Raw genomic sequence first — 20,883 nt, forward strand, 5'->3', positions numbered from 1 at the left:
GGAGGGTAGTGAGTCAGAGCTTAAGGTGAGGCTCTGTGGGTAAAAACACACATCCCTCAAGCTCAGTTTGGAATGTGTCCGCTGTTCAGGGATCCCTGCTGACCGGTGGGGGCGTGGGACATGGAGGGGTGGCAGAGGGGACAGCTGGCACTCAGAGGCAAATCCGTGGTGCGCCACCCCACTCCATCATTTGACAGCTGAGTTAATGAAGGATGCAAAGAGGGGGATGCGAGTTCAAAGAGTTAAATCTTGGTTTAATCAGACAAGAGAAATCTTGTTTCTCATGGTCTGAGTCTTTTAGGTGCATTTTGGCAAACGCCAAGCGGGCTGTCATTTTCATTTTACTGAGGAGTGTCTTCCATCTGGCCACTCTACCATAAAGGCCTGATTGGTGGAGTGCTGCAGAGATGGGAGAACCTTCCAAAAGGACAACCATATCCACAGATGAACTCTGGAGTTCTGAGACCATAGGGTTCTTGGTCACCTCCCTCAGCTGGCCAGCTCTAGGAAGAGTCTTGGTGGTTCCAAACGTCTTCCATTTAAGAATGATGGAAGCCACTGTATTCTTGGGGACCTTCAATGTTGCAGAAATATTTCGCTACCCTTCCCCAGATCTGTGCCTCGACACAATCCTGTCTCGGAGCTCTACGGACAATTCCTTCGACCTCAAGGCTTGGTTTTTGCTCTGACATACACTGTCAACTGTGGGACCTTATATAGACAGGTGTGTGTGCCTTTCCAAATCATGTCCAATCAATAGAATTTACCACAGGTAGACTCCAATCAAGTTGTACAAACATCAAGGATAATCAATGGAAACATGATTCACCTGTTAGATGTTGAGTCTCATAGCAAAGGGTCTGAATACTTGTGTAAATAAGATATGTTTATTTTTAATACATTTGCAAAAACATTTACCTGTTTTCGCTTTGTCATTATGGGGTATTGTGTAGATTGCTGAGGATTTTTTATTTTTTGAATACATTTTAGAATACGGCTGTAAAACGTAACAAAATGTGGATAAAGTCAAGGGGTCTGAATACTTTCTCAAGGTACTGTACAAACCAAACTAATTTACACCATGCTATCCCTGAATCATTTGACTTCCGCTATGCATGAAACATGAAAGCGATAGGAGCAGCATAGAACATCCCAGTGTTATAAAAGTATTTCCAAGGCAAATCAAAGCATTGTCACACTGTTTGAAATGTTCTGTAGAAGACAGGAGTAATGGCATTCTGCCCACAGGGAGGGCCTTTAAAAAAAAAACATTGAACTGGGTCACGTAATGTAAATAAGAGATCGGCTAAGAGAGAAGTTCAATTCATTCGAGGCAACAAATTACAACACAGGCATTGTTTGTGTTGTATAACTTGTGATTAACTTTGGAAAGCTTATTCAATCAGAGGTTGTCTCAAATGCTGATGAGCGTAACCACAGTGATTCAGTTGTCCTCTCAAGAAGATGAATTGTTGCACCAAGGTTTAATCACGTGAGAGATATTGCTATCTGAGGGAAATTGTGCAACATGCGTCTCTTGACTGGGGTTTTGGTCAGTCAAGGACTCAGACCATCACTGCACTGTCACCATCACTGCACTGGATATGAAGTGACTAAAAAAATATATATATATTTGCTGACTTGTCACTGAATCATGTGAGTGTTGAGGAACCGAAAAAATAAGGGAGTGGTTGAGGAATGGAGGGAAGGGGCCAGGCCACTTCAGTGAAAAGGGAGTTTGGGGGAGGTGTTAAGGTATTCGTGTCCCGTTTGCACTTGGGGGGGAAATGGACCATGTCTGAATGAGGGGAGACCGCAGGCTGATTATTAGGGAGTAAGAGAACGGCAGCTACCCAAAAATGTATGTCCACAATGTATGCTGTGTGGATCTATTTGTAAGTTTCAAAGGAAGATAACAAAAAGGCCATATGCAACATTTGTGCTGCTATTATTTCCCGAGGGGAGAAAGTGAAATTGTTCAATACCACAAACCTAATTACTCATTTGAAAGTCAATCACCCCCAGACGTTCAGCGACTACTTAGAACATAAGTACAAAAAAAAACTAAGCGCATAAGAGTAAGAAAATTTCAGCGAGACAACTCAAAGGCGAAATCCATTAACGCCAAGATAACGGAATTCATTGTCCTTGACAATCAACCGTTCTCTGTCGTGGATAATGTTGGCTTTCGCCGACTGGTTGAGCACCTTGAGCCCCGGTACACACTACCAAGTAGGTGCTATTTTTCAGATGTTGCCCTACCGGAGTTACACAGTATTGTTGAAACGCACTTCCATGAGCTACTTGCTATGGGCGTCACTACCATTAGCTTCATGAGCATGCTGAGTGACAGCACAGTGGGCGAACAAGGATTTCGTACTGAAGAAAGCCGTATTGCATGCTCAAGAACGTGCTGGTTCTCATACCACTGTTGCCATTTGAGAACATGTTTGAAACATGAACACTCCCCTAGCTCCATTCGAGCAACTGACTCGAGAAACAAGCTCATCAACAGTGTCTGTAGCAGACGTGATACCCTCTGTCATGGCATTGAAACGCCTGCTCAACAACACGGTCTGTGTCGGCAGTTGGGTTAAAACTTGCAAAAGTACTCAACTAGAGGCTGTGAACAAGCAATTCGGTGGCATTCCCTCGGAGCCTCTTTACTGCATCGCCACCATGCTCGATGCCAGATACAAGGACTGCTACTTCGATGCAGACAAGAAACAGTGTTTACTTGAAACTTTACAGAGACAGCTGGACAAGATGGAAATGGACACAGTGACAGTACGCACCGAGGAAGAGGCGCCACGGACAGGCAGAGCTGAAACTTCACTGCTTCACATATGATGAAATTCTGTTTTGAAACGACTGAACGAAACAGCACAGCAGGTAAGTGAAATAAATGGGTTTTGATTATGTTTTACTGGTAATGGGGACATAAGTAAATGCCAACAAAATAACTTTTTGGTCAGTGTGTGTGTTTCAACTATTTAACTGTACTAGAATGCTTAATTAACCTCTACGGGCCACGGGGGCAGTATTGAGAATTTTGAAAGAAATATGTGCCCATTTTTAACTGCCTCCTACACCAACTCAGAAGCTAGGATATGCATATTATTAACACATTCGGATAGAAAACACTCTGAATTTTCTAAAACAGTTTGAATGGTGTCTGTAAGTATAACAAAACTCATATTGCAGGCAAAAACCTGTGAAAAATAGATTAAAAAAAAAGAGAATTTTGTGACTGTACTATTTAGTGTCATTGTTTTAAAGATACCACAGTGAGAAAGGATTCAGTTCGCAACTCCTACTGCTTCCACTAGATGTCAACGATCTTTAGAAAGTTGTTTGAAGCATCTGTGATAAATACACACCGAATTAGAAAGCTTACAAGTTGACACGTCATCACTTCATTTTTTGCGCCTGCGCATGAATCTGAGAAGAGTGCCTTTGTCATTATCGTTTATTCTAGACACTTGATAGGTTGTGTGAAAATATTACTGATGTTTACTGATGTTTCACGTTAAAAATGGAACAAAAGATTAGTGCTAAACAACGTTTGACATGTTTAAACAAACGTAAATAGATTATTTACTAGGTTTTCTTTAGTTTTTCGACGTGACTTTACACTGCCCACCTCATTTTGTGGGAGCCTACTGAACGCTAACTATTTGGACATAAATTATGAACTTTGTCAAAAGAAACCACATTTGTTCTGGACCTGGGATCTCTGGCAGCGCCTTCTGATGGAGATAATCAAAGGTAAGGGGATATTTAGAATGTTATTATCGATATTAGATGATGCTAATGCTAACGGTATAGCTTAGCTTAGCTTAGCATATAGCTTATTGTTGTTAGCATAGTACCCAGTTTATACAAAATGTGATTTCCCAGTAAAGTTATTTTGAGATCTGGCCCTTCGGTAGCAATTACGAGATGATAATATATTATTCTTTGAATGACAATATTATAATTTACCAATGTTTTCGAATAGTAATTCCGTGATTTGTAATGCTGGATTCACTGGGTGCATTCGAGCCGAAAAAAAATCTGAATTTCACCGCGACTGTAAATGCTGTTTTTGGATATAAATATGAACTTGATGGAACTAAAAATGCATGTATTGTATAACATAATGTCCTATGAGTGTCATCTGATGCAGATTGTCAAAGGTAAGTGCATAATTCTAGCTAGTTTTCTGTCTGTTGATGCCCTTCTTTGAATTGGCTAAACATTACACGCAGCTATTGTCAATGTACTCTCCTCACATAACCTAACTTTATGCATTCTCCGTAATGCCTCTGAAAATCGGACAGCGTGGTTAGATTTAGGAGATATATCTTTCAAATGGAGGAAAATAGTTGATTATTTGATTTTTTGAAATGATTACTCTTGCAGTTTTGAATTCCCCGCCATGGTCACATGACAATGAATCCCAATACCGGGATAAGATCGGGATAAGATCCTCAACAGGTTTTAAGGCCACAAATTGTAAATATCGGTATCGGGTTTTTTGGCAAGAAAGATATTGGTATCAGACAGAAATGTCATATCGGTGCATCCCTAATTGAATGCCCGTAATGAGCATGGTGTAGTCATTAATTACACTTTGGATGGTGTATCAATAAAGCCAGTCACTACAAAGATACAGGCGTCTTTGCTAACTCAGTTGCCGGAAAGGAAGGAAATCGCTCAGGGATTTCACCATGAGGTCAATGGTGACTTTAAAACAGTTAGAGTTTATTTGTTGAGATAGGAGAAAACTGAGGATGGATCAACCTTGTAGTTGTGTACATTTTAGAATTTAAAAAGGGACTTTTTGTCCTGAATACAAAGTGTTATGTTGTTAGGGGAAAATCCTATACATTACTGAGTACCACTCTCCATATTTTCAAGCATACTGGTGGCTGCATCATTTTATGAGTATGCTTGTAAGCGTTAAGGACTGGGGAGTTTTTCAGGATGAAAGAAATCAACTGAATGGAGCTAAGCACAGGCAAAATCCTAAAGGAAGAACTGGTTCAGTCTGCTTTCTATCAGACACTGGGAGATGAATTCACCTTTCAGCAGGGCAATAAGCTAAAACACAAGGCTAAATATACACTGGAGTTGCTTACCAAGACAGTAGTGAATGTTCCTGAGTGGCCGAGTTACATTTTTTACTTAAATCTGCTTGAAATTCTATTGGCAAATATTGTACAACCCAGATGTGCAAAGCGCTTACCCAGAAAGACTCACAGCTGTAATAGCAGCCAAAGGTGATTCTAACATGTATTGACTCAGGTGTGAAAAGTTAAGAAAATTTGATATTACTACATTTCATTTTTCAATACATTTGCTAAAATGTATAAAAACATGTTTTCACTTTATCATGGGGTATTGTGCGTAGATGGGCGAGATTTTTTTTAAATGTAATCCAAGGGGAATTAACACTTTCTGAAGGCATTGTATATATCGAGTACAGCCAGGTTATAGAAAGGCTGCCATGTTAGCGCAGTATAAAGGCAATGTAACAATACGAAAGCGCAGTAAACATGAAATGACCCGCAGTAAACAAGCAAAACAGAGCAGGGAATTTAAAGGGATACTTCAGGATTTTGTCAATAGGCCCTTTATCTACATCTGCAGAGTCAGATGAACGCGTGGATACCATTTTTAAATGTCTCTGCATGCTGTTTGAAAGAAGTTGCTAACTCAACATTAGAAAGGTGTTCCTAATGTTTTGTACACAGTGTATATGAATCTGGTTTTAACAATGTTTTGAAGCGCTACAGACAGTGTACATTGACTTTGTTTACAAACATTTAAGTAGAACAAGCTTATATTTTGGGTTCTGATGGTGTACAACAGTTGAACTAACCTTCAAGATAGATATCATTAATTTAACACCCCAAAAATGATGGAGCAACTCCAGATTGCACCTTTACGAGGTTCTGGAAAAGAAAGGCGCCTAGCAGGACACCCGCGGGGCACTCTAAGTGGAGAGAAAATGATGACTGGTCAATGCAGGTGTTTTCCACAAGTACATAGTGTAGCCAGCCAGACAAATAGAAAAAGTAGCCAGCCAGGAGTCCCCGGCCCTGGGTTTGAAATGTTTTGCCAAAGGAGCTCTATTTTGGTGGCCTCTTCTACATTCTAGTACCTTGATTCCATCTGAAATAGACAGCAAAATTATTGAATACTTTAATCGCATGTACCTCCAGGGTCAGTCAGCAAAGAGAAAGATTATCCCAGCCATTGCATTGACAACCCGTTTATGGCAAGATACTATTAGGCCTAACTGAAGATATGAACATAGCCAGTGCCACTGCGCACCAAAAAACAGACCAGGTGAATTTAGAAGAACCAAGTTAAATGGTAGCTAGCCACACCTTTTTAAATGCCATAGTTTGAGCTCCTAGGAGGCGAGATGAGAAAGCAAGCCAAGGCATTGCTGCTTCTCTGTAAAGGAGAGGACGAGCATCACAGATTTGCAGGAACGAATAGTTATTTCCCCATCAGGAGAGAACAAAGCATAAAGCGTTTAATCAACAGTCAATATCAGAGTAGCTCATAAAAAATCTGAAATAAACAAATAGGTTTTTAGAAGGTTCAGCCTCAACATGACATTTTATTTGTTGGTTTTGATTCAGTTTTAAAGTGTGCCCCTGAGAATCAGTTCTAGATGTTAGCAGAGTACAGTTAACAGGTTTAGGCACTGCTTCGTGTACCCTCAAGCCTTGTTCACATTACCCATTAGCACTCTTACATTGGGCCGGACGTCATGCATTTCAAATGGGGACGTTCACAAAGGAGAGTAAACACAAAGCCCCTTGTGGTTGAAAGGTAAAGGGGGATACCAAGTCAGTCAACAATGCATTCAACTGAATTGTGTCTTGCGCATTTAACCCAACCCCTCTCCGTTGTGAGACAACCGCTGTTGACGAATATTCAAACTTTGCGTCCTCTTCAGCCATAGTCCGTGGAAGAAAAGTACGTTATCAAACCACAGAAGAACATGAAAATATATGGTTTCCATGATGGCTTTATGGGATAGCTAGCAACTTGTAAACAATTATCCCATTCCTATAAGTACTATTTTAATAGTAATGCAAAATAATACATATTGGCGGTCATGCCAATTATACTGAATAAAAATAAAATTGCAACAATTTCAAAGATTTTACTGAGTCATAGTTCATATAAGGAAATCAGTCAATTTAAATAAATTCATTAGGCCCTAATCTATGGATTTCACATGACTGGGCAGGGGTGCAGCCATAACATTTTTTTTTTTTAAACTATCCACTGGGGAGGCAGGCCCAGCCAATCAGAATCAGTTTCCCCACAAAAAGGGCTTTATTACAGACAGAAATACTCCTCAGCACCCCACCCACCCCTCAGACAATCCCGCAGGTGAAGATGGTGGATGTGGAGGTCCTGGGCTGGAGTGGTTACACATGGTTTTTGGTTGCGAGGCCGGTTGGATGTACTGACAAATTCCATTTGCACGCTCCCTCAAACTTGCGACATTTGTGTTGTGACAAAACTGCACATTTTAAAGTGGCCTTTTATTGTCCCCAGCACAAGGTACACCTCTGTAATGATCATGCTGTTTAATCAACTTTTTGATATGCCACACATGTCAGGTGGATGGCTTATCTTGGCAAAAGAGAAATGCTCACTAACATGGATGTAAAAAAAATAATTTTTTGTTTAATTTAAAACAAATGGAGAAACACTTTGTGCTTATGAAAAATGTCAGTGATTTTTTGGTTCTCAACTCATGAAACATGGGACCAACACTTTACCTATTGTGTTTATAATTTGTTCAGTGTACACTATACGACTGTTGCCTCCCATTAAGTGTGTGATGGTAATGACATTTGTTTTTTATGCTAATTATTAGGTGGAGGTAGCTAGCTACAGTGGTATGTAAACCTAGCATTTAGCTAGCTGCTCTGCAGTGCAAGCTAGTTTTAGTTGGTATAAAGTTAGAGAAACAAGTTGAGGAAAAGTAACTCGTTTTCACCTGAAACAACATTTATCCTGTCTTGAATGAAAAAGGTGATATTTTGGAATCTCCAAAAAATGCCATCTCTGACGAGACTTCACTTGTCTGTTTAGTAGCGGGGCAACATTCCGTGAAAATTACAAACTTACACAACCACTGAGTTGCTTTGCAGAGAACGTAGACATTGCTTAAACAGTTCCCCATGGGAACTTAGGGACATGTGTCATAAGCATCATCTTCTCTAAACGGTGAAATGGCTGCACACAAGGCTTGACAAAGCACCTTTATACTTTGTGCTATTACAGCAAGAAATGCATGTGCAGGGTCTGCCTTACTGTGCAAAGTCTAACTTCAACATATTGGCCAGGAACATAAGCAGATCATGTAGTGAACTTTTTTTTTTTTTTTTTTTTAAGAGGCGCTATAACAAGAGAGCCAAATACGGGAAAGTGCCAAGTACTTCCACTCTGAAAAAAAATCATCAGCAGCTCCATCCAAGTCAGGGCTAGTGACACTGATGATAGCTGAAGGTCTAGCTTATAGAGAGCAATGGGAAAACTGATAGTCTTGTATTCATGTCCCATCAAACTGGATGCGGGGAGGGGGGGGGTCTAACACTACCTCAGGTATAATGATCTAGCATTACCAGCTCTCATTGTTCAAGTGGTGGATAATGAGAGGCCTGGCTGAGGGCACAGTTTTTCCCACTTGTGTGCAAAGAGCAGGTCGTAAACTGTAGGTGCGGGTTTTAGGCTGAGAATCTGACAAGGTGATTCCCCTCCATAAAGACGGGCACACTTTTAAAAAACTACGCTGATTTTCATAGGTAAGAGTCGACTCTAAACCTTAGCAGAAAATAAGCATGAAAGAAACTGGCAGTTTAACATTTCAATCTGTTACAAAATATGAATATTTCAAAACAATTAAAAGATTCAAAGGCCACGATACTGTTGTATAACAGCAATGTAAATGGTTCAGTGTGATAATTTCAATAATGGATTGTGTCACTTGATCTCTAGGGATGGGGGGAAGTTTAGTAACAGTATTACAGTGGGTAGCCTAAACTGACACTTTGTACTGTGCTTCAGTGCCATGTTAACTGAAAGCACATGAGCTGAAAACATGCACCTGCACACACACGGAAGAACTGTCCTGCAAATTCTCAGATCTTCTGCCCTTTAGGAGTTCTGTTTTTAAATGTATTTGTGAGACCCTCACCCTATCTGCTGCTTCTTAGAAATACACAGAACCTCAGATGGAAATACTCAGTTTCAGTAGTAGCTTATTAATAACCCATTACACTTGTACCCTTATAAAGGGCTGAAAATGGCAGATTTGGGCACTAATAAGCACATAAATTGGAACGTAGAGGCTGTACATTAACATATTATATATGACGTCACAGCTCTGGCTTTGCCTTTGCCAGCTCTGTGTAGGTTTAGACTAACATAAGTTGCGTGACAAGAAGTTCCTCCATCCCTTCTGGTAATTGGGCAACTTTTGCACATTTTTAATAGTCTGAGGCAAATACTGTAAATTAAGATGACTTTGTTTTTTGAAAGATTAGACGTGGAGGATAATAAATAACACTGACTTCATACAAGCAAGCCAAACACCCATGAGTCCAAACGTGCACTTCACATTTCCAGTGTCAACATTTATGCTCACTATGTTTGATGTAGAGTACCAGTCAAGTTTGGACACACCTACTCATTCAAGGGTTTTACTTTATTTTTTACTATTTTCTACATTGTATAATAATAGTGAGGACATCAAAACTATGAAATAACACATGGAATCATGTAGTAACCAAAAAAGTGTTAAACAAATCAAAATATATTTGAGATTCTTCAAAGTAGCCACCCTTTGCCTTGATGACAGCTTTGCACACTAGGCATTCTATCAACTAGCTTCACCTGGAATTTCTCTGAATTGCACTTTGAAAGCCTATCACTGTAAGAGTATATTCTATAACTTAGCTAGTCGTGTTGGCAATAGAAAAAGTTTTCAAATCATTCCCACCTGACCCAGATTTATAATGGACCGTTTTGGACTGCGTAAACTGTAATTGTGTGATGGAGGAGATGCAGTGATGTGTTCCAAACAAAACTACAAGTGTGCTCTCTAGTTCCTCAACGGCACAGCTAGGAGTGCTCATAAAGTACAGTGTAGTTGACTCTTCTTTGAGTCATAAAAGAGCATTGAAATTGCTTAGGAACTATGCACACTTGGGTGTGTGGCCACTTGGAAACACCAGTTAGTCCCCTCATTCAAACCCTTGTACTGTTTTTGACTTGTGTCGCACCTACCCCACATTCTGAAGGAATAGTCTTACCATGTTACTGAATGTATCCAAGAGTATTTTAAGATTCGTTACTAACAAATGCGGCAAAAAGTACAGTAAATGTAAAATGCACAAAATCAACAGTGTAATGTTTGGTCTTGTGAACTGTTGTGTACACACCTTTGGTGTAAAAAATTCCCATTATCTACAAACTGATCCTTTTCTATTGCTAACATGATTATGCATATGCATTTCATATTTGTTCGGTAAGAAACATTTCAATTTAGCCGTATACATATAGGCCAATTCCCAAAAGTGTAAAGGCGATTATCCTGGAAGGATATTGACCTCATCCCGTCAGTAGAGGATGCCTGGTTAGTCATTCAAAGCGCCTTCCTCCCCATCTTAAATAAGCATGCCCCATTAAAAAAATGTTGAACCAGGAACAGATATAGCCCTTGGTTCTCTCCAGACCTGACTGCCCTTGACCAGCACAAAAACAACCTGTGGTGTTCTGCAATAGCATCGAATAGTCCCCGTGATATGCAACTTTTCAGGGAAGTTAGGAACCATCACACACATGCAGTTAGGAAAGCCAAAGCTAGCTTTTTCAAACAGAAATTTGCATCCTGTAGCACAAACTCAAAAAAAGTTCTGGGACACTGTAACGTCCATGGAGAATAAGAACACCTCTCCCAGCTGCCCACTGCACTGAGGCTAGGAAACACTGTCACCACTAACAAATCCACTAATTGCGAATTTCAATAAGCATTTTTCTACAGCTGGCCATGCCTTCCACCTGGCTACCACTACCCCGATCAACAGCCCTCCAACCCCGACAGCAATTCGCCCAAGCCTCCCCCATTTCTCCTTCACCCAAATCCAGATAACTGACGTTCTGAAAGAGCTGCAAAATCTGGACCCCTACAAATCAGCCGAGCTAGACAATCTGGACCGACTCCATCTAAAATGATCTGCCGAAATTGTTGCAACCCCTATTACTAGCCTCTTCAACCTCTTTGGTATCGTTTGAGATTCCTATAGATTGGAAAGCTGCCGCGGTCATCCCCCTCTTCAAAGAGGGAGACACTCTAGACCCAAACTGCTACAGTCCAATATCTATCCTACCCTGCCTTTTTAAGGTCTTCGAAAGCCAAGTTAAACAGATCAGTGACCATTTCGAATCCCACCGTACCTTCTCCACTATGCAATCTGGTTTCAGAGCTGGTCATGGGTGCACCTCAGCCACGCTCAAGGTCCTAAACAATATCATAACTGCCATCGATAAGAGACATTACTGTGCAGCCGTATTCATCGACCTGGCCAAGGCTTTCGACTCTGTCAATCACCACATTCTTATTGGCAGACGCGACAGCCTTGGCTTCTCAAATGATTGCCTCGCCTGGTTGACCAACTACTTCTGATAGAGTTCAGTGTGTCAAATCGGAGGGCCTGTTGTCCGGACCTCTGGCAGTCTCTATGGGGGTGCCACAAGGTTCAATTCTCAGGCCGACTCTTTTCTCTGTATACATCAATGATGTCGCTCTTGCTGCTGGTGATTCTCTGATCCACCTCTAAACAGACGACACCATTCTGTATACCTCTGGCCCTTCTTTGGACACTGTGTTAAATAAAGGTGAAATATATATTTTTTTTTAAAGCACCACAGCAAAAAGTCAAAATCATAGACTGACCTACATGCACCATATTTGCAAAGTGTAAGTGCAATTCAGGCCACATGCAGCCAGCACAGTTGACTTCCATTCAACAAACTACAATTGTCTCTGTTATCCAATTGTGGCATCAATAAGGGATGGAGACCGGTGCATATATTTGGCTTTACCTCTTGTTCCAGTCGCCATATCTGCCACCTTCTGAAAGGCATCCAGGAAAGAGCCTGTGACGACGATAGTTGCCCTAAAAAATAAAAACAAATATAAGCATTACAGTTAAACCACTTTAAAAAAGGCATATTGTAGTGAAACATTTGATTTCCTGTGTTTCAAATACACTCAATGGCCAGTTTATTAGGTTCATCCATCTAGTACCGGGTCGGACCGGCCTTTGCTTCCAGAACAGCCTGAATTCTTTGGGGCATGGAAACATCTCAATTGGTATCAAGGGACCTAATGTGTGCCAGGTAAACATTCCCACACCATTACACCACCAGCCTGTACCGTTGAGACCAGGCTGGATGGGGCCATGGACTAATGCAGCATTTGCCAAATCCTGGCCAACATCAACATGATGCAACAGAAACGGGGATTCGACAGACCAAGAGATGTTTTTCCACTCAATTGTCCAGTGTTGGTGATCGCGTGCCCACTTGAGCCGCTTCCTTCTTGTTTTTAGCTGACAGGCGTGGAACCCGGTGTTTTTCATCTACTGCAATGAGAAATTGCTCTGTGCTAAGAAGCCATATGTTTATTTTTGACCATTTTCATTTAAATGAAATCACAGTAAGGTATTTAAGTGTAACCCCTATTTCTCAATGCCAGAAACGCATATAATAGTAAATTACAGTACCAAGAAAATATATCCAAATAAACTCTTATAATATTATGCTGTCCTAAAGGTTGGGTTTGAGGTTCTCCAAATCAGCTCTAACTTCAGAAACAATCCCATAACAGCTTCACACAATCAACAAAAACACTGAATGCGGTGGGCGAATTGTGAGTCTACTCGTCAATCTGTGGGGCATATTTTATCCATGAGAACTTCCACGGCTATCAACACTGGAAGGAGGGCTTTAGCAAGAAGTTGCTTCTCAAAGTGAATGCTGTCCCTACCATCAATGTGGCTTCTAAAGCATCTCAAAACAGCCAGCAGCACCAGCAGAGACAGAGCTTTATATTATTATGGGCGTAAACATAGAGCTTGAACCTCAACGTTAGCTAGCTATAGCGCATTTAGCTCACGTGATCCATCTAAATAACACTGATAAAACGAAACGTCTGCTACTTGTTGGTAGCCAACTGCTGATGCTGTCATACTATAGACAGCAGTTTCCCCTAGGGGGTGGGGGGAGCGTGGCCAATGATGTTGCCTCAGAGAAAGCTTTGCTGTTAAAGTTCAAAATAAAGTTTGGCACCAGTTGAATCCCCCAAAAAGTACCTGTTTATATCATTCCTTTTTAAACCTCTGAAAGGGGGCCCCTCAGGGTTGCATGCTTAGTCCCCTCATGTACACCCTATTCACCCATGACTGAAAGGCCAAAAACGACTCCAAAACCGTCATTAATGCTAGCTGATAACAACAGTGGTAGGCCTGATCACCGACAACGATGAGACAGCTTAGAGGGAGGTCAGAGACCTGGCAGTGTGGTGCCAGGACAACAACCTCACCCTCAATGTGAGCAAGACAAAGGAGCTGATCGTGGACTACAGGAAAAGGAGGACAGAGCACACCCCCATTAACATCAACGGGGCTGTAGTGGAGCAAGTGGAGAGCTTCAAGTTCCTCGGTGTCCACATCACCAACAAACTATCATGGCCCAAACACATCAAGACAGTCGTGAAGAGGGCACGACAAAACCTATTCCCCCTCAGGAGACAAAAGATTTTGCATGGGTCCTCTGATCCTCAGAAAGTTATACAGCTGCGCCATCGAGAGCATCCTGACCGGTTGCATCACCGCCTGGTATGGCAACTGCTCAGCATCTGACCGTAAGGCGCTAGAGAGTAGTGTGTATGGCCCAGTAAATCACTCGGGCCAAGCTTCCTGACATCCAGGACCTGCATACTAGGCAGTGTCAGAGGAAGGCCCAAAAATTGTCAAAGACTCCAGTCACACAAGTCATAGAAGGTTCTCTAACGCATAGCAAGCAGTACCAGAGCGCCAAGCCTAGGACCAAAAGGCTCCTTAACCTCTCTTGGGTAGGGGGCAGTATTTTCACGGCCGGATGAAAAACGTACCCAAATTAAACGTCCTACTACTCGGGCCCAGGAACTAGAATATGCATATTATTAGTAGATTTGGATAGAAAACATGAGTTTTGTGGAGCGTGTTCACGTGATGAGGTGTCTGTGTTACAAAATGTTTTAAGACATTGGAATCGTCCGGTTGGAATATTATTTAAGTTTTATGTTAAAAAGGTCCTAAAGATTGATGCTATACAACGTTTGACATGTTTCAAAGAACGTAAATATAACGGGTTTTTTTTGTACTTTTCGTCGTGAAATTTTGGGCACGCTTCCTACATTTGGAGTAGCTTACTGAACGAGCAAACAACAAGGAGGTATTTGGACAAATTATGGACTTTATCGAACAAAACAACATTTATTGTGGACCTGGGATTTCGGGAAGTGCCTTCTGATGAAGATCATCAAAGTGAATATTTATAATGCTATTTATGATTTTAGATGACTCCAAAATGGCAGGTATCTGAATTGCCTAGTGTATGTTTCTAAGCACCGTACTCAGATTATTGCAGTGTGCTTTCCCCGTGAAGCTTTTTTGAAATCTGTCACAGCGGTTGCATAAAGGAGATGGTTATCAATAATTCTTTGAATAACAGTTTAATATTTGATCAGCGTTTATGATGAGTAGTTTTGTAAATTGTTGTGCTGATTCACCGGCAGTATTGGAGACAAAATATTTTCTGAACATCATGCGCCTATGATAAATGCTGTTTTTGGATATAAATATGAACTTTATCGAACAAAACATACATGTATTGTCTAACATTGAGTACTAGGAGTGTCATCGGATGAAGATCGTCAAAGGTTAGTGCTTAATTTTAGCTGAATTTCTGGTATTTGTGACCCCTCTCCTGCTTGGAAAATGGCTGTGTGGTTTTTCTTGTGTTGTACCTGTCCTAACATAATCTAACTTTATGCTTTCGCCGTAAAGCCTTTTTGAAATCGGACAATGTGGTTACATTAAGGAGAAGTGTACCTTTAAAATGTTGTAAAATAGTCGTGTTTGAGAGCTTTGAATTATGACATTTTGTTGATTTGAATTTGGCGCTGATTTTTCACTGGCTGTTGAATAGTGTGGTACCTAGCGTCCCACCTGCCCAAGAGAGGTTAACAGCTTCTACCCCCAAGCCATAAGACTGCTGAACAATTAATCAAATGGCCACCCAGACTATTTACATTGACACACACCCCCCCCTTTGTTTATTACTTATGCGTAGTCACTTTACAAATTACCTCGACTAACCTGTACCCCCTGCACTTTGAATTGGTACTGGTAGCCCCTGTATATAGCCTCGTTATGTAATGTCTTGTGTTACTTAGATAATTTTCTCTATTTTTTACTTCAGTTTATTTAGTAAATACTTTAAAATATTTCTTGAACTGCATTGTTGGTTAACCTCTCTCGGGTATCGTCCCACCTAGTCAACAGCCAGTGGAATCGAGTGGCGCAAAATTAAAAAACCTTAAAAATGCTATAACTTCAATTTCTCAAACATATGACTATTTTACACCATTTTAAAGACAAGACTCTCGTTAATCTAACCACATTGTCCGATTTCAAAAAGGCTTTACAACGAAAGCAAAACATTAGATTATGTCAGGAGAGTACCCAGCCAGAAAATCAGACACCCATTTTTCAAGCTAGCATATAATGTCACAAAAACCCAGAAGACAGCTAAATGCAGCACTAACCTTTGATGATCTTCATCAGATGACACTCCTAGGACATTATGTTATACAATACATGCATGTTTTGTTCAATCAAGTTCATATTTATATCAAAAAACAGCTTTTTACATTAGCATGTGACGTTCAGAACTAGCAAACACACCAAAAACTTCCGGTGAATTTACTAAATTACTCTTGATAATAGTTTACAAAATACATAACAATTATTTTAAGAATTATAGATACAGAACTCCTTTATGCAATCGCGGTGTCAGATTTTAAAATAGCTTTTCGGCAAAAGCACATTTTGCAATATTCTCAGTAGATAGCTCGCCATCACGGGCTAGCTAATTTGACACCCACCAAGTTCGGCGTTCACTAAACTCAGAATTACTATAAGAAAAATTGGATTACCTTTGCTGTTCTTCGTCAGAATGCACTCCCAGGACTTCTACTTCAACCACAAATGTTGTTTTCGTTCAAAATAATCCATAGTTATGTTCAAATATCCTCTGTTTTGTCCGTGCGTTCAGGTCCCTATCCGAACGGTGACGCATGTCGTGACAAAATTTCAAAATATTCCATTACCGTACTTCGAAGCATGTCAAACGCTGTCTAAAATCAATTATTATGCTATTTTTCTCGTAAAATAGCGATAATATTCCAACCGGGCGACATTGTTTTCGTTCAAAGGCTGAAAGAAAAACATGGCCACTTCTCGGGGCCGCGCATCTCCTGTCTCTGAGCCACCAGCCTGACCACTCACAAACAGCGCTCCTGTACCTAGCCCAGAGACAGCAGAGATCTCATTCCATTTTCTGGCGCCTTCAGAGAGCCAATGGGAGCCTTAGAAATTGTCACGTTACAGCAGAGATCCTGTATTTTCGACAGAGATGCCACAGAAGCACAAGAAATGGTCAGAGAGGGCACTTCCTGTAAGGAATCTTCTCAGGTTTTGGCCTGCCATATGAGTTCTGTTATACTCACAGACACCATTCAAACAGTTTTATAAACTTTAGAGTGTTTTCTATCCAAATCTACCAATTCTATGCATATTCTCGGTTCTGGAAAAGAGTAGTAACCAGTTTAAATCGGGTATGTTTTTTATCCTGCCGTGAAAATACTGCCCCCTACCCTAGAGAGGTTAAGGGCTTGTAAATATGAATTTCACGGTAAGGCGCCACTCCTGCATTGTCTTGACTGTGTGCTTAGGGCCGTTGTCCTTTTGGAAGGTGAACTTTCGCCCCAGTCTGTGGCCCTGAGCACTCTGGAGAAGGTTTTCATCAAGGACCTCTGTACATCTTTCCCCAATCCTGACTAATCTCACAGTTCCTGCTGCTGAAAAACATCCCCACAGCATGATTCTGCCACTACACTTCACCTTCGGGATGGTGCCAGGTTTCCTCTAGATGTGACACTTGGACTTCAGGGCAAGGAGTTACATCAGACCAGAGAATCTTGTTTTTCCATGGTCAGAGTCTTTAGGTGCCTTTTGGCAAACTCCAAGCGGGCTGTCATGTGCCTTTAACTGAGGAGTGGCTTCCACCTGGCCACTACCATAAATGCCTGATTGGTGGAGTGCTGCAGAGATGGTTGTCCTTCTGGAAGGTTCTCCCATCTCAGAGGAACTCTGTCAGGATGACCATTGGGTTCTTGGTCACCTCCCTGACCAAGGGCCTTCTCCCCGATTGTTCTGTTTGGCTGGGTGGCCAGCTCTAGGAAGAGTCCAAAATTATTCAATTTAAGAATGATGAGGCCACTGTGTTCTTGGGGACTTTCAATACTGCAGAAATATTTCGCTACCCTTCCCCAGATCTGTGCCTCGACACAATCCTGTCTCGGATCTCTACGGACAATTCCTTCGACCTCATGGCTTGGTTTTTGGTGTGACATGCACTGTCAACTGTGGGACCTTATATAGACAGGTGTGTGCCTTTCCAAATCATGTCCAATCAATTGAATTAGTATGTAGTACACTTAGTACTTAGTATGCCGTTTAAGTAGTAAGCAAGCCAGATTTCAGACACGGCCTGTGACTGTTTTGATCACAGGAATGTCAGCCCTAAATCCTGGTTAGGAAAACCCCTACATAACCATGTCCTAGACCTATTTTCCTATTGCCCTTTAGATGTCAGTTTATGGGATTTTAAATCATTATTAAATGTAGACATTTTTCCCCTAGTGAGTATGCCATTGCTTTATATATTGGATTGTTTAACTGTGATCTGTTAAAAGTATAGGCTAATCTGTAATTTGTATGGATTCTTTTGCAAATGTTCCAAAGTGGGAATCAATTTGTTTTCAATATTTTCACCATTGAGAGTTTAGGTCAGGTAGAGTATTGTGCATTTCCAAACAGAGGTGACACAGCTTCACCCACTCGTGTCTGGACTAGACTTTTCCCAAACAGCACTCTGGTACTGGCCTGAGGGGTATCCTATGAAGCAGGTTTGAACAGTAAGCGAGGTAACTTTGGTAAATTCTGGATAAACGGTCATACGAAAGTGGCTCACCTTTCAGCCTGGTACATTTCTATGGCAACGAATCCTTCTGAACTAAAAGGTTTTAAGGTATAGGCAGACCTGCTCCAGACAGCGTATGGAGTCATGGAGGACACAGTAGCTCAGACAGAGCATCAATGGCTGTATTGTGGAGGCCCTGTAATGTACTGTGAGTGCTGGGTGGGTTTACCGATGAGGACCAGGGTATCAGGTGTTACAGCTGTGAATGACCATCGGAGGTACTGGGGGAAAGAGGCTCTCACTCGTAACCCCAAGATAGGTGGGTGGAAGTACTACAACTTGACAATCGTCAGCAAGCTTGGCCAGTGGAAACTGTTTGACGGGAAGAGCAGAGAGATGCCATTGTTACAGGGCGACAATTGGCAGAGTATGGCAATACTGTTCCTTTTGACGCTCCTTCCTTCAAATCACTATTAAACGACGGACCCAAAATAAATCCAGAGAGACACACGAATGCTGAATCCCAAGTCAACCTTTACTCCTTACTCTGTAAGCAAATGGACCTGTAGAGATATGGGGTGTAAGCAAGCAATATGGTGAAAAATTCAACCAAGCTCATCTGAAGGCAATGTGGAGCAAGTTCCATATTGCTAAAAACCTATATCAGTAACCACCGTAGGTATACAGGAGTAATTGTTTCGGGTCTAGGACAGGGCTCTCCAACCATGTTTCTGTAGAGCTACCGTGCAGTAGATTTTCGCTCCAACCCTAATCTAGCACCCCTTGATTCTAATAATTATCTGTTTGATGAACTGAATCAGTTTAGTTACAACTGGGGTTGTAGCGAAAACCTACAGGAGGGTAGCTCTCCAGGCACAGGGTTGGAGAGTCCTGGTCTAGGAGTTAATTTTAACATTCAGGAGTAAAGTGGGTGGCTAGCCTAAAGTACAAAAGAGAGAGTGGCTTCAGAAAGTATTCACACCCCTCAACTTTTTCCACATTTTGTTGTGCTACAACTTGCATTTAAAACGGAGGCCCTTTTAGCGGGTGGAATAGCAGAGAACAATTCATTATGGTACTTTATGGTAAGTTTACAAACATATATTATGATAAATAGAATTGAAACTTGTATCTCAATCTAAATGGTGACATACAGTACCAGTAAAAAGTTTGTACACCTACTCGTTCAAGGGTTTTTCTTTATTTTTTACATTGTAGAATAATAGTGAAGACATCAAAACTATGAAATAACACATATGGAATCAACCTGGCGACCATGTCTGCGCATGCACGCCGACACGTTTCCTCCGACACATTGGTGTGGCTGGCTTCTGGGTTATGCGGGCATTGTGTCAAGAAGCAGTGCGGCTTGGTTGGGTTTCGGAGGACGCACAGCTCTCGACCTTCGCCTCTCCTGAGTCCGTACGGGAGTTGCAGCGATGAGACAAGACCAACTACCAATTGGATACCACAAAATTGGGGAGAAAGAGAGTAAAAAATAAAAAGATAATAAATAGGCCTGGTGGGAGTTGTCACACATGCAGCCAAAAAAAAACTGAAATGTATTTTCTACCCCAAATTACAACCAACTTATTGCAGCATTACTGCAAAAAATGGAAGCTGTGCCATGTAGGTTGGGAAGAGATTTTTGATATAAAAGACACCTGATATAAGCGGTTTCATGTTAGAGATGAACATCTCCGTTAGAAAGAGTGAAAATGTAAATATGCAACAACTAGGATGAGTTGTTAATATGATTAGGATTGTGCTTTTGGCTTCTGGACAACAAAAGAAAGTTGCTATGAAAACCAGTAGAACAGGAGTGAAAGGTTGTGAAAGGTTTTTGGTTGCTAGCTTAGCTGTTAGCTGCTCCTCCCTCTCCCACTGCTCCCAGCAGCTTGTGTCTGTGTTGCCTAGCAACGAGTCTCCACTCTGGCTTGCTAGCGCACTATAATTTATGTAAGAAAGCTACTTACTAACTCTGTAAACTCACTGTACATTACTATTTTCAGCAAAATAATCATTCCGGTCAACAGACACTGTTCCTGTTTTATGACTGACCATTGTTAAATTCTGACACCAATTTAAATTAACCTTTAACATCCCTAATACTAACCTAAATGACAGAGTGAAAAGGAAGCATGTACAAACAAATATTCCAAAACATGCATCCTGTCTGCAACAAGGAACTAAAGTAATACTGCAAAACAATGTGGCAAAGCAATTAACTTTTTGTCCTAAATACAAAGTGTTATGTTCGGGGAAAATCCAATACAACAAATTACTGAGTACCACTTCATATTTTCAAGCACAGTGGTGGCTGCATCATATTATGGGTATGCTTATAATCCTTAAGGACTGGGGAGGTTTTCAGGATAGAAAATAAAAACGGAATAGAGCTTAGCACAGGCAAAATCCTAGAAGAAGACCTGGTTCAGTATACTTTCCACCAGACACTGAGATTAATTCACCTTTCAGCAGGGCAATCACCTAAAGCACAAGGACAAATCTACACGAGTTGCTTACCAAGAAGACAGTGAATGTTCCTGA

At 41.2% G+C, this 20,883-nt stretch overlaps 1 protein-coding gene across 1 annotated transcript in view; it reads right to left on the reverse strand.

The window, feature by feature from the left end:
• Window positions 1-20,883, reverse strand: part of mtss1 (MTSS I-BAR domain containing 1) — a 122,239-nt gene that overhangs the window by 86,295 nt on the left and 15,061 nt on the right. The window contains exon 3 of the mRNA XM_029776435.1: window positions 12,127-12,200. Coding sequence (XP_029632295.1) covers window positions 12,127-12,200 — 74 coding nt within the window. The remainder of the gene's footprint in view (window positions 1-12,126; window positions 12,201-20,883) is intronic.

This window comes from Salmo trutta, chromosome 14 (genome assembly GCF_901001165.1).
Source record: "Salmo trutta chromosome 14, fSalTru1.1, whole genome shotgun sequence".
Lineage (NCBI taxonomy): Eukaryota > Metazoa > Chordata > Actinopteri > Salmoniformes > Salmonidae > Salmo > Salmo trutta.